This window comes from Benincasa hispida, chromosome 11 (genome assembly GCF_027475165.1).
Source record: "Benincasa hispida cultivar pf3 chromosome 11, pf3_genome.v1.1, whole genome shotgun sequence".
Taxonomy (NCBI): Eukaryota; Viridiplantae; Streptophyta; class Magnoliopsida; order Cucurbitales; family Cucurbitaceae; genus Benincasa; species Benincasa hispida.
In genome coordinates this window covers 14503801-14519095 of record NC_143488.1, presented here as the reverse complement: position 1 = coordinate 14519095, position 15295 = coordinate 14503801, and the positions used below count along the sequence as shown (strand labels likewise).

General features: G+C 32.0%; 1 protein-coding gene across 2 annotated transcripts; it reads left to right on the top strand.

Moving 5' to 3' along the window:
- The first annotated feature begins 301 nt into the window (after positions 1–301).
- LOC150032423 (uncharacterized) lies at positions 302–4980 on the top strand. 2 transcript variants are annotated; one of them, XM_090307436.1, is made up of 2 exons: positions 302–810; positions 4962–4980. In XM_090307436.1, exon 1 carries the CDS (start codon positions 537–539, stop codon positions 795–797), a length of 261 nt encoding a protein of 86 aa, XP_090163562.1. In that variant the 5' UTR covers positions 302–536; the 3' UTR covers positions 798–810; positions 4962–4980. The 2 variants fall into 2 exon arrangements, with proteins under 2 accessions (XP_090163562.1, XP_090163561.1); XM_090307435.1 differs by lacking the exon at positions 4962–4980 and adding an exon at positions 4016–4208.
- Positions 4981–15295: the final 10315 nt, after the last annotated feature.

Here is a 15295-nt window from a genome sequence, read left to right as displayed (position 1 = left end):
ATCTTCTCTCTCTTTATTACACTGTTTATTATGTCCTATCTATACTAAAACAATCTACACCAAAACATAAATTATTATAACCAAAATTAAAATAATCTACACTTTAAATAGACACTATCATAACTCACGGACTTCATACGGTAAAAACCAACTCAGTATACCAAATGTCAGGAATGAGATAAAATTAAAAGTAAGTTTGAATGAGGTATGAAAGAGTATATAATATAATAATATTGAATAACAAAAAAATGGAGTGAATTATGAGTTTAAAAAGGGTAAAGAAACAACATTCAATAGAAGAAAAGCAAAATAGAGAGAGAGAAAGAGAGAATTACCCATTTCTCCCTTTCCCAAACAAAAAACAAATCATAACATTTTAGCCTCACCCTCAGGGAATCTCTGAACAGAAAGAAAGAATTCAGAATTCAGAGAGGAAAAAAAAAAAAAGGAAAAAAAAAAAGAAAAAAGAAATTCCAAGTAGAAGCAAAAGTGAAGTTGTTGTTGATCATCTTTGATTCTTGATTTCAGTTTCATCCATGGAGATCCCCAGCAAAGTAATGAAGTTCAGATTCCACATTGCTGTAACCCTAATCCTCTGTTTAACTCTCTTCTCTCTCATCCTTCTCGCTCCAAGATTCCTCTCGCTTCTCGCTTATTTCTGGCCTCTCTTCCTCTCCACCGCCGTCTTCCTCCTCGCCGTCCTCCTCTTCGCCAACACCTCCCTTCCGCCGCCTGATAAAGCCGCCGAAGGCCTCCTCAACTACGTCGCCGGCCACCACGACCACCAATCCGACTAATCAATCACACACGGTTATTCTTCTCTCTCTACTTCTCAATCCTCCAATCAATTATTATTACTCTAATTTCTTTACTCAATAACGCCGATCTGATGTCATGAACATGCCTCTGATTTGTACTTTTCTTGAGATCGATTACTGGTAGTGTTTAGATCGAATCACTATGTTTTTTTTTTTTTTTTTTTTTTTTGTTTCTGATGCTTATGAATTTCAGTTGTTGATCCGATGAATTTTGAGCTTGATTCTGAAATATCTTTAGTTAAGAAGATGAAGTAAAAGCGTTTGTGCTGAATCGAATTGGAGAATGAAAGAGGATTTTTATCTGTTTTTCATTTTCTTTTTGGGTTGAATTTATGGGATTAGCGTAATATTATATTAATAATTAAAAAAAAGTTGCGTTTAATAATTTGTATGTACGGATGGATATTTAGTTTTTAATTTTATTACGGCTAAATAATAAAAAATACTCCTTACATTTTATATTTTTTAAAAAGTATGTATACTCTTTCAATAGCCACAATATTCTACTTATATTTAGAGTAGAAATCAATTCATATATAAGACAAAAATCGAGAAAGTTGAGTCTCGAACACTGTCCCACTGTTCTAAGTTCACCTATTTAGTTCTCATTTTTCAATAGTTTTGAAACACCTATGAGAAGTCGGTGATCATATTATGTTTTTCTAGTTGGTTAAAATATTATTTTTGGTCCTACTACTGTGGAGTTTGTTCAATTTTAGTATATGTAATTTCAATAAATCTTAAATTTAATCAATATGACTAGTTTTGGTTGATTTTTGAGATTTTTTTTTTTAATTGTTTATTTATATTTTCACTATAGATTTTAAAAATATATTCACATGTTGTAATATTTTGGTATGAAAATTATTACTTAACTAATTTTGATAAGAATAAATTTTGAGGGACTAAATGTAAGATTTAGGCAAAAATAGTATTTTTAAGGTCTAAATTCTATTTTGGTCTCTGAATTTTGAATCTTGTTTTATTTTGATTACTAAATTTTCAAAAATATATATTTTAGTCCTCAAACTTTTAAATAGTGTTTATTTTGGTCATTGTTATTAAGATTTATTTGACAACCTAATCATCTAAAAATACAAGTCATTTCACCATTTCGTCAAGAGTTAACAGAGCCATTTTTTAAAATTTAGAAAATAAAATAGATATTTTTGAAATATTAGAAACCAAAATAGATCAAAATTAAAAATTTAGAAAGAAAAATAGGATTTAAACCTATATTTAACATTTTATAAATTAGAGGTTCAAATATTATTATTATTATTTTTAAAGATATTGTAATTAAAGTATGGGGTGGGAGAGTCAGAGGTCGATGGTACAAACCTATATCAATTGAGTACGTTCTTGTTGGCTGAGGTTCAAATATTGGGGACTAGAAGTATGTGTTGATAATTGACGTAAGTAAGAGATACGATAATTATGATGGGCGATAAGATGAGATTCGGATGCTCCCTATGAATATCGTGTGGACGGGATTTGTCGAACGTTGGTGTATCGGGTTCTTTGTGGGGTCCAAGAACCATTCCTTTTTCAACGCTATTAATAAAAATATGTAGATATTTTTAGTTGGAAAATTAAAAAAAAAAAAAAAATCAACAAATTGTATGAATTTCTTATTTCAAACTTTCAATTAAGTTTGATGGAACCAACAATGTAAAGATGTAAGGAGAGAGCGGTTTGGTTCACGATACCAATTTTGTTTTATGTTTTTTTAGATTTATTGAACCAATTTTGTTTTATGTTTTTTTAGATTTATTGAATTATTCAACCGACAATTTAGATTATATTTTTTAAAATTATTTTCGAGTCAAACAATGTAAATTTTGTAAACAATATATATATATATATATATTGTATATTTTCATTGTATCTAAATTTTTAAATTTTTAAAATATAAATTTATATTAAATAAATATTTACACTGCTAGAAATATTTTTAAATATAGCAAAATGACACTTTGATAGATAGTAATATTTTATTATAATTATAATAAGTTGGTTCATTTTCCTAAATTTGAAAATAGCTTTTTTAGAAATATAGTATATAATGTTATAAACTCAATTCATTTTTTAAAACAATTAAAATATGCAATTATATAATGTATTGTAAATTATATAATATTACAATTTCTCAAAAAAGAGTAATATTACAAAATAATAATTATACAAAAAAAACACAAAACATATTCATTAATAAATTAATAATAGTTCATTGTAAACTGATATTTAGTGGCAACTAGTTTTATAATTTATAAATATAGTATCCAACACATCTCAAATTATTTAAATTAGAATCCAATTTCTAAGAATCTGTTTCCATTGATTACAAAAAAAATGTTATTTAAAAAAGATAATTTCTATTTAAACTCTTTTGATAATTTTTTTTTTCAAAATACACATTGAGAGTGTTTCAAACGTCATTTTGTGGAGTTGCCAAATATTTCAATTTTTTTCTAAAATGACTTAGTGCTTGTTTGGATTGACCAGAGAAAAAAATGATTTAAAAAGTCATTTTTATTTAAATTTTTTTGATAAAAAAATATTTAAAAAGGACTTCGAAAGTGTTTCAAAAGCTATTTTGAGTGATTTCTAAACACTTTATTTTTTTTTCCAAAATTACTTATTTTCAAAATCACACACTTGAAAATCAAACCAAACATAGCCTTATTTTCAAAATTAAACATTTGAAAAATTAAACCAAATACACCCTAAATATGCTACCAAATAAATATCTGAAAACATGACATACAACTCTACTTTCATTGAATCCCTGTGTTCAAATTTCTATATGCAAGAGTGGGCTTAACTCAATGGTAATTGACATAACCTTCATCTCTATCGAAGGTTTGATTCCCCCTTTTTGTTTCCAAATATAGTAAAATTGGTCAACTTATTTACAAATATATCAAAATGTCATTGTCTATCACCGATGGACAGTATAGACTCTGATAGGCATCTATTAGTGTTTATGACTGATATATGATAGTAGTCTATGAGTGATATATTGTTATATTTAAAAATATTTCAAGTAGTTTTTGACATTTAAATATTTATATTATTGTTTATCACCGATAGATAGTGATAGACACTGATAGAGCTATTAATGACATTTTGCTATATTTGAAAGTGTTTTTTGTAGTTTTGACATTTAAAACAATTACTTTTTTTTTTCTTTTTAGGAAAAAGTTGTGTCTGGACCACTTTCGAAAGCTCATGTGCCGTAGGTGGAAAGATATGGGCCGGAAAAACATGTTAAGAATCACTGCAAGCCCTTATGTCCTGAAAATTAAAGAAAAATTGGAGAAAATGGCAAAATTTGAGGGTCATTTGGATTTATGTTAAAAATTGAAAATAATAAGAATTTTGACAAAATGTGTGTCGCTCACGTGATATTCACTTTTATAATGCTGAATTTGCCCCTAGTATGGTTGGCTAACAACATTAATGAATACAGTGCAATTGCTATAGCGTGTATCAATTTTGAATAGAAATACAGTATAATTGCTATAGTGTGTATCAATTCTGAATAGAAATATAGTATACTTGCTATAGTATGTATCAATTCTAAATAGAAATACAACATAGTTGCTATAACGTATATTAATTATGTGATTCCAACAAAACAAATTTGAGAGAAAGAAGTGGCACATTTTTTTGGCCAATTTGAATTTTAAATTGGCAGTTTAAAGACATATTTGATTTGATATAGCCATTCTTTGAATTTATTCAAAATGAATCAATTTCTAATTTGTATATCTCAATTTTGATTTTCATTTATATTAGATCTTCAAATTTTACATTATCTTATTAATTTTTTATTATTTTAAATTCATATTAATATATTTGATTCCAACTAATTTTTATTTTTTATTTTATATATATTATCATCAAACAAACTCTATATTTCATTCAAAATTTCTCATTTTAAGTTTTTTTTTTTTCATGTTTTATCAATAATCATCTTATATATTATTGCATCATTTAAATTTTTTTTTTAAATACATTTCATTTTATTAGTATCTAAAAAAAAGAGTTGGTCTTTTTTACGATAAGTAATAGTCATTGTTTTAATCGTTTTTTTTTTGTTATGACCCTACAACGAGTAAGGATTCTTTTCGGTTGTAGATGGGATGAAAGTTCATGCTATCATGATTATCGGGTTGTTGAGACTTATATTCCATCAAATTTGTCATTCCAACAATTTGTTGATTATATTCAAGGTACGCTTTTTCTGTCTTCCAACATCTCTATATCTTGTTTGATGTTGTACTGGGATGGTTCCAGTACTTCGAATCTTACTCGGATTGTTGACAATAAAAATTTTTTTGTGGCTGATGTCAGTTTTATCGAACTTCCCCTTGAATGATTTATGTGTAGTTATTGATATATTGTCTGATACTTCTGAAAATATTGTGTATTTGAATAAAAAGTTAGTAGGAACAGACAATTCCATCAAATAGTCTGATTGCAATATTGAAATAATTGATTTCCAAACTTCTGAAAATCCAATGTATTTGAATAGTAAGTTAGTTACCTCATCCTCATTGTTGACAATTAAAAACTAATGTTCCCTTCCTTTTTGGAATCATAAAAAGTAGGGGAATATATTTGTATATCAAAGATTTATTCGATTTGCCTAAAGATTCGAAATAAGATATTATTTTAAAAAAATTTGATGAATATTTAATTATTTATGAAAAAAAAACATCTCTATATATTATATCAAAAAGTTTCTTTTCAGCTATTATTTCTTACCTTTAATGGTGGAAACAATGTATAGAATAAATTATAGTGCATGGACGAAAAGAAAGATTGTAGTAAGTTTTTGGTTTCCCTTACCTGTGAAAGACCATGTGGTACTGTCGTGAAAAACCATGTGTTACTGTTGACTTTCTTCTCCCACGAAAGAGATTGGTTGGACTCATCTTTTTGCTTGCAAAAGGATCAGTTTTGTCTACAATTTACAGTTAATTATCTTGTGATAATGGAAAGGATTCTCCTGTCTAAGTGTTGCCGCAATTCTCCTCACGGTGGGCAGAGAGATTTATGATGTATCACCTAAGCAAAGAGGTTTTGTAGTTGGTCGCTCGAACAGAGAGTGATTTTGTTCTTCACGTTTCCGGTATGTTTTGATTTCAGATAAGGAAAGTAAAAAAATCCCTAATTTCTTTTGTTGTGGGATTAGACTTCTTCGTGTTTTTTTGGTATATATATATATATATATATATATATATATATAGTATTTTGAATGCACGCCTTGGTTTGCGTAGCAATCATATCAGTTAGGTATAGATTTCAGGTTTGGTAGGCTGCATTATTTACCGTGGTAATTGTTTTAGTTATATTGTATTTGTTGTTTTTTGAACGGTTTAGAAACTCTCGAGCTTCAATATGTGAACGTTGAGTCTTTTATTTTAAGTGAGACTTTATAATTGATCGAATATAATTGATCGAATATATTCTTTATAATTGATCGAATATATCAACAATCTTTCAATGATTTCTCAAACAAAATCCTAAAAAATAAATTAGTGCATTTTTTCAAGATTGTAACTCTTAAGGTGCAGTTTCACCAAATTAAAAATTGATGCAACTTCAAAATTGTCTTTCTTTTCTTTTGGAGGCGTGTGGCGCAGAGTTTAGTTGAATTGAGTTGGTAATAATTATCTAAAAAGTTAGCTTATATGCGGAGTTAGATTGTCTGTACTTGGGATGCATAGTTGAGTTGGAATATCTGTGTTTTGAAAGGATACGCGAGTACCCATTGAGGAAAAAATCACATCCTAATTTTAATTTTATATAACGTGCAAAGAATATATGTGACGGAAACAGAATAGACATGATCACTTAAGCATATATATAGAAATTAATAGGAAGAGAAGATTCGGAAAACGGAAAACGTACCCTTGAAGATTAGTCTCTTCACGACTTTATCTCCAAAAACTTCGAATACGAACAATAAAAAATACAGCAACAAGTGTTCAAAACCAACAAACACCACCAGGTAGACCTCGGTATTCTTGGGGTAGAGAACCGTAGAGAGTTGATGGGATTCTTTGAATAATTGGGAGAGGGAATGATTTTGTTTTGAGAGAAAAAACACTTTTTCAAAACCTTCAATAATTTCAATATTTTCAATGCTGTAAGACTTCAACACATTTTGGAGTATTTATAATAATGCAGTGTAGGATGAAAGAACCTTTCTTTTCATTTTCAAAATAATGAGAGAATTTATTGAAGAAAATAAAAGGTTTATGTAATTAAAAAAATATATAATAAAATAAAACTAATTTTCATTTAATTAATATGTATTTTAATTAACCTATTTTATATAATTAAAAAACATACATGTAATTAAATAAAACTAATTTTTATTTAATATATATATATAATCAAATTCAAATTCTCTCAAATATTTAATATGAATCAAATTCATATTACGGTTGCTTTTTTTTTTTCCTCTCTCAAATTATATCTCATACAATTTTTTATAAATAATTCCCTTTATTAATTTGAACAATTAATTCGATTATCATTTTATCCCAATTGAACTAATGAGGGGACCTTATGGATCTATAGTTTGATGCCTTAATGGTACTCGATTAATTAATCAAACTCTTTGATTAAATTAATCAACTTTCATTAACTATCAGTCACTTTACTAAAGATTGACACCTGCACTTTTCACATATATTTCTGTGTCCATTGTATAACCAATCATCGGGGCGTTGACCCTTCACAAATTGCTTGTAAGTACAGCTGAGCCAAAATTACTGTTTTCCTCTTGTAATTACATCTAACTCTTTAAGTACCACTGATCTTTCTAATGAACAATAAGTTATAGTCCAACAATGACCAAACCCCTCTAAGGCAAGGAGAGGGCGTGGCGCCAAATTGTTCAAGCCCCAGAATCAACTCTTAAGAGAGCAATTTATTTATAGTCTCTAATTATAGAGAATGAGTGAATTCCTTCTTGTATAGCTGTGTTCCCAACTCCCAAATCAGACGAATGCGTATTGAGTCGGCAAAACTAACCACTCTCACCCATAAATCAAAGGACTGCCTTCATAGGTAGGAGTTTAGAACTCACTCAGGATTCAAGTCAAGTCATCTATGGTCATCCTGATGAAATGTAAGTCTCACATATCAATGATGTTATATAAAGAGAACTATACATTTCGTGGTCCGATCTTATACAAACTCTTTACATAGAACACCTCTACTCACATGTCTACATATGAATGATTAGGATCAGATCATTTGTAGCACTTTATAACAATTGTAACAACTAAAAAACATGTCGTATTTGTAGTCTCACAAGGATAAAGTACCCAGTTTTATCCATCTACTACAGATCGTTTAGGTTTTCACTTATACATGATCCACCTGTATGTCTCTACATACATGTTTAAGTTTCAGAAGATAACCTTGGATCTTAGTTTATTTTATTAGAAAAATAAATTGTTTGTACAATACAATTACAACTACATGACCCACGAGATTTGGAGCATCAACCCCAACAATCTTCCACTTATTCTAAAGCTAGTGGGATGTACAAAAGAAAGAACAAATAAATATAATGTACACAAAAACAAGAAAATAGGGCATACAATACGCGCCCAGTAATATCTCTCACTTGATCTAGAAAAAATGAGACATGTCTCGTAGATGTTTTTAACAACATGTCTCGTAGATTTGGAGCATCAACCTCAACAATCTTCCACTTATTCTAAGATACTAGGATGTTTTTAACGATAGTTTAATGATCTAATCCTGGATTAGATTAGTATCCACTGACTATCCTCATTGCATAGCAGATGTTAGGTCTAGTACAAAACATCGCATACATTAGGCTGCCAATTGCTAATGCATAGGGGATCCGTCTCATTTCCTCAACTTTTTGAGATGTCTCAAGACACTGTTCCTTAGACAAAGCAACCCCGTGCCTGAAAGGTAATGAGTCTCTCTTGGAGTTTTGCATCAAATACTTGACAAGTATTTTGTTAATATATATGCTCGAGACAAAGCTAGCTATTCTTACGATCTCTAAAGATCTGAAGGCCTAGAACAAATTGCATCTCTCTTAATATTTCATTTGGAATTGGGTTGCCAACCACTGTTTTATGTCAGTCAGTAGTCCTACATCATTCCCAATGAGTAGGATATTATCCACATATAACACTAAAAAAGCTACTGAATTGTTGATGATTTTTCATTAACGTTTAGATCAAAACTATAAGACTTGATCGTAGAATCAAATCTTATGTTCCAAGATCAAGAAGCTTGTTTCAATCGATAAATGGATCGATTAAGCTTGCAAACCTTTTTCTCTTGACCTTTGGTCATGAATCCCTCTGGTTGCTGCATATAAATGGTCTCCTCAAGATTGCCATTCAGAAAAGAAGTCTAAATGTCCATTTGTCAGATCTCATAGTCATAATATGCGACAATGAACAAGAGTATACAAATAGATTTTAACATGGAAACAAGTGAAAAAGTCTCCTCACAGTCAACTCCCTCAACCTGGGTATAACCTTTGCCACTAGTCTAGCCTTAAAGGTTTGCACCTTACCATCTGCACCCGTTTTTCTCTTGTAGATCCATTTGCAACCTATAGGTTTTACCCCATCATGTTGATTTACAAGATCCCAGACTAAATTGAAGTACATAGACTCCATTTCGAGATTCATAGCTTTAATCTATTCATTTTTGTTAACATCTTCCATCGCTTTCTTATATGAAAATGGATCCTCAACTTCACCATCAGATATGACGGCTAGGGTTTTTGTTAAACCCATATAATGAACAGAAGAGTCCAAAACCCTCCCACTACGTCGAGGTTCACTCAACATTTAAGGTAGATGCGACCTTCTAGATGAACCGACATCAACAACTCTTGTCGATGTATTTCGCTCTTCAACAACTGTTGTTGAAGGTTCAGTAGTTTCGCTAGAAAGCTCATTCAATACTATTTTACTGTGTGGTTTATGCTCCTTTATGTGTCATCTTCTAAGAATATAGAATTTTTCAATACAAACTCTTTTTATCTTTTGGATCGTAGAAGTAACCACCTCTCGTTCCTTTGGGGTAGTCTACAAATAAGCATAATTTTGAACGAGGTTCTAATTTCTTAAGATTAGCCTCAAGCACACATACTGGGCAACTCTAGATTCTAAAATGTCGTAAACTACCTTTACGACCATTCCATAATTCCAAAGGTGTTTCAGAAACACTCTTGGATGGAACACAATTTAAAATATAAGCTGCAGTTTGTAAAACATAACCCTAGAACGAGTCAGGTAAGGAAGCATAACTCTGAAGAATCCCATTGAAGGGCCCTTGAACGGAAGCATCGTCCCAAACCCAATTTTTCAGTTAAATTTTATAGAAGAATAAAAGACATATCATGCATTAATTCAACAAATATACAACATGCTGATAATTGGTAGAAATGCCAGTTATTATAAGCCTTTTATTTATAATTATGAGGGATGACAAATAGAAAATGCGGTGGCCTTACTTAGAATTTGTGTCGATCAGCATTAAAAATCCTGGCTAACTCAATATTATGCGTTATTCTGTGTCAAATTGTCTATTGTTGTAGCTATCGCAGGAATCAAACACATGCCTGAAGCCAAGTGACCGCAAAGACAGTTGCATTCGGTGAAGCCGAGCTATCGCATAGACGATCGCATGCGGTGATCGCATACATTCATCGCATGGATGTTGCGGCTATCGATCGAATGCGTTCATTGCTTAGAGATTGCAGCTACGGAGTTATAACCATAATAGAGAGCGATCGCAAGATGGGTGAAATGCGTTGATGCTTCAGTTGAAATAAGCTTGAACGTATACCTTAGGAGTATCAACAAGATAAGATGATGTAACACTGCCCATACCGCGACAAAGGCAATAGTGAGACAGAATGCAATCATGATTGCTGTCGGCATTTAAACTCTATAAATAGCTCCTAGGACCTTCATTTCAAAACATCCGAGCTTCTGCCTTAAGGCAGATGTTTGCGATCACAGATAATAGCATGAGCGAGATTTTCTGTGAGGATTCTTCATCTCCATAAACCATTCCGAGTGACGACCGGAGCTTTCGCTGGAGATAGAGCTCGAGCGAGACGTCTTCACCATCCATCCATGGCACCACCAACAGCCTTGACGCAAAGTCTTTCATTTCTTTTTTGATCTCTGTATTGTATTGTATTTTAGCTTAAGATATTAAGACATTTTGTAATCAATGTATATCTCAATTCCTTCAACGCCATCTTCTTCATCTTCTTTATCTTTATCATTGTTTACCTTCATCGTTTAATTATCAAAGGCCATCACATATTCAATCGTGTAGCCTAGAGATAGGACGCATGTAGCAACCCACGGAGTGGTGTGCGTTGTGCGAGTATAATGAGTTAATCCTCTTTGCTTGGTGTGAGGCTGTAGCAATGCTTGTCTATGGGCTGTTGCAATGCTTGTCTACGAGTTAAATAGCCGCATCTAACTGCCTGAGAAGGTAAGAGATAAGACGCACTAAAGCAAAGTATGCATTGTTCCTAGAGATAGGCACGGTCTTATGCTCGACGCAACCATGCACTATAGAGATATAGGCATGTGGCTGGCCACTGAGAGGTGTGCGATGCGTTAGTGTGGTGAGCTGGGATTACTCGAGCAACTTAAGATAATGAACATTACTATGCGTTAACAGTTGTTGCATATCTACCAATTCTCATCGCAAGTCTTCCATTGCTCAATCTGATTAGTTAGGAGTAGGAGTTGTGTGTAATCTATTAGCTTCTTCTTTTTTACTTTTATTCATTGCCTCAAACGAATTGCTTCATAAACACATAAGTTCCAAGTCCCTGAGTTCGACCTTGGATCACCCGAGAAACTTGCGATCTCGTTATACTTGGCGAGAGAGCAAGAAAATTTGTGATAGGAATGCATGGTCATTGCATACGAGATCAACGCATACTTTCCATTCCAACGCATGATCATCGACACATGAAAACATACGCATAACCTAAGACATGCATCGCATAAATATTACGTCCCCAAATTTTTATCACCAAGTTTTTGGCGCCATTGCCGGGGACTTGGCAGCTAATAGTTTGTTAAGTTTTGTATTTTTGTAGGAACCTCTTTTAGTCTTGGGCGTATTGTAGCTTGTGCGACCAAGTTGCAAACAATATTTGAATGAAGGCGATGCGCCGAAAGTCAATGTTGACCTCGAGATAGAAAGGCTATCTATCACATGAGCTAGAAGTAGTCTTGGGAGCGTGTTAACCAACATGCATCCAACAATTACTATGAAATCCAAATGAGCCAAATGGACACAACCACTTGGGAATCTTAATATTCTTTGGTGAGAGTTCAGGAGGTGTGGGCTTTGGTGATTTTGGATTGAGAAGGAAGGGAAAAATTTTGAGAGAAGAGACGAGGTGTGAAGGAATTTTTCTCTAAAAAACCTAGAACCATTCTGTGTTGTAGGAGGAAGAAGAAGAAAGACAACCTCACTCTCTCTGTTAACCACCCACATCAAATGTGGGTGGAGAGAAAATTGGGGAGGGAAGTTAATTCCCTCCCAAAAAATTAATTAATTATTTATTTAAAAAATTAAATTTATATAATAACTAATTTATTATACATATTTACATAACTATATGTTATATCACATATAACATATAACCTATAGTTTTTATATTGTATCAAATACAATATAACCTATAATTTCAATTTTCTCTCACAAATGGCTTTTAATATAAATCATATTTAAATTAACTTATATAATATGAATCCAATTCATATATTAATATTTGAATTATATTCAAATATTTATTTCCTCTTAAATAAACTTTATATTATAATTGTTGGGATTGATGCCCAAAATCTCGTAGGGTCCTGTAGTTTGTAAACACATATATGAAAAAACACTTGTGATGTAATAATATGAGATATTTTCTTCACTGTTGTCTATGAAATATAAGATATTTTAGTTGCATTAACCACAAACCGATAAACTAAGATCCCTGGTTATCGTTGTAACTTAAGCATGTATGTGGAGACATACAAGTGGATCATGCCTTAAGTGATAACCTAAATGGTCTCTAGTATATAGATAAAGGAGGGAAACCTTATCCTGATGACACTACGGATACGACCCACTTTTATAGATGTTACAAGTGTTGTAAAGTGCTATAGATGGTCTGATCCTGATCATTCATGTAGAAACATGCGAGCGGGGGTATCCTATACAAAGGACTTTGTATAAGACCGGACCATGATATGTTTAGTCTAATTATATAATGTCGTTCATAACAGAGATTTTCATTTCACTAGGATGACTATAGGTAACACAACCTTAATCCTGAGTAAGTTGGGAACTCCTGCCTATGAGGGTGGTTCTTTGATTTGCATGGGTGCGAGTGGCCTGATTATCGACTTAAACCTACCACTTTGGAAATTTTTCTGATTGGGGAGTTGAGAACTCAGCTACACAAGATAGAATTCACTTCTTTTTCGAAGTAGGGGTAAGTATATAGATTGCTCTCTTAAGGGTTGATTCCGGGGCTTGAATAATGTGGCGCCACATACTTTCTCATGACCCGAGAGGTGCTCACTCATAGTAGGACTATGATGTATTGTTCATTAGATGAATCAGTGGTACTTAAGGAGTTAAATGTAACTATAGGGGCAAAACGGTAAATTGGCCTAGCTGTACTTACAAGCGATCTGTAAAGGGTTATCGTACTCTTAATTGGTTATATCCAATGAACATAGAAATATATCTGTAGTGAAAAAAGTGCAGTTGTCGGTCTTTAGTGGAGTTTCCGGTAGCTAACGGATGGTGGATATCGTGATTAAAGAGTTTAGTCAGTTATTCACATACCATTGAAACTTCAAGCTATAGGTCCATAAAGTCCCCTTGGTAGCTCAATGGATTCAAGTTGAGAATCAGTTTTTGGGTTAATTTGAGGTGTTGAAATTAACAATAGGGAATTTGATTATATATGATATCATTAAATTGGTTCAATTATATGTGAAATAATTGATTTGATGCATTAGATACATTAATTGGAGGAATTGATATAAATATGATTTATATTAAATAAAGAAGAAAACAACTATGGTTTAAGTATTACATATGATGTGATATTAAAACTATAGGTCATAAATATAATATGATAAGTTAGTTATTATATTTATTTATAATAATACAATTATGAGATAATTGTTTAGTTAGTTATTTCTTTTCTCCAATTAACCGTGCTAGCGGGAGGTTAATTTCAGTTTTAATAACCGAAGAATAAAATGAAAAGAGTTTTCATTTATGGACGATCACTTCATTATTGATTTACTAATCGATCGCTCACGAGAGACTACACGATAACCCTCACAAGAGACTAAATGATCGAGCGAGAGATTTGCTAGACGATTGGCTAGACAATTGCTCATGAGAGCGGGATTGTTAGACGATCAAGTACCCACTGTCTATACGATAGACAAAATCTTTCTCCTACTTACTTGATTGTGTAGATTGATCGTATACTTCCTCCTTCCTTCTACCAAATTCACACAGAGCCCACACCTCCTGGATTCTCACTCCGAGAATACCAATGTTGCTGAGTGGTAGTGTCAAGGGTTGCTGTTCGAGGATTAGACTGTTTGTGATTGTGACGACAACGAGAGGTTGCTAGACGATTGCTCACGAGAGTAAGAGATTGTTGTACAATTGCTCACGAAAGCGAGAGATTGCTGTACAATTGCTCACGAGAGCGAGGGATTTCCAGAAGAAGAGTTCTTCAAATGTATGTCTCTCAATTCCTTTTGTTGTAGTGAGAAAGTATGCTGTAATTTTCTCTTTAATGCATAACTGTTCTTGTATGTTTGTGAATGTGTTTATTCTTTCACAATGAACTTGGAAAGATCTTGCTTCCGCTCACTGGTTCTCTTGAATAAGAGTTCCTTCAATAATGTATCAAATACATTATAACAATTATATCATATATAATTAATTTAACTTAATTATATCATATATAATTAATTCCCTCAATTAATTTGAACAATTCAAATTAATCCAAAAAATGATTCTCATTTATTATCATTGAGCTACCGAGGGGACCTCATAGACCTGTAGTTTGAAGCTTCAATGGTACGTAAAGAATTAATTAAACTCTTTAATTAAATTATCCACCATTTGTTAACTGTCGGGTAGTCCACTAAAGACTGAAAGCTGCACTTTTCGCACTACATATATATTTATATGTCCATTGGATATAACCAATCAACAATACGATGACCTTTCACAAATTGCTCGTAAATACAGTTAGGGCCAAAATTACCGTTTTGTCCCTGTAGTTACATCTAACTTCTTAAGTACCATTGATCCCTCTAACGAACAATAAACCATAGTCGAATTATGATCAAACCTTTCTCGGGCCAGGAAAGGGTGTGACG

What these genes read in the sequence shown, in the direction of transcription:
- LOC150032423 (XM_090307436.1), top strand. Translation starts at nt 537, where the DNA reads ATGGAGATCCCCAGCAAAGTAATGAAGTTCAGATTCCACATTGCTGTA.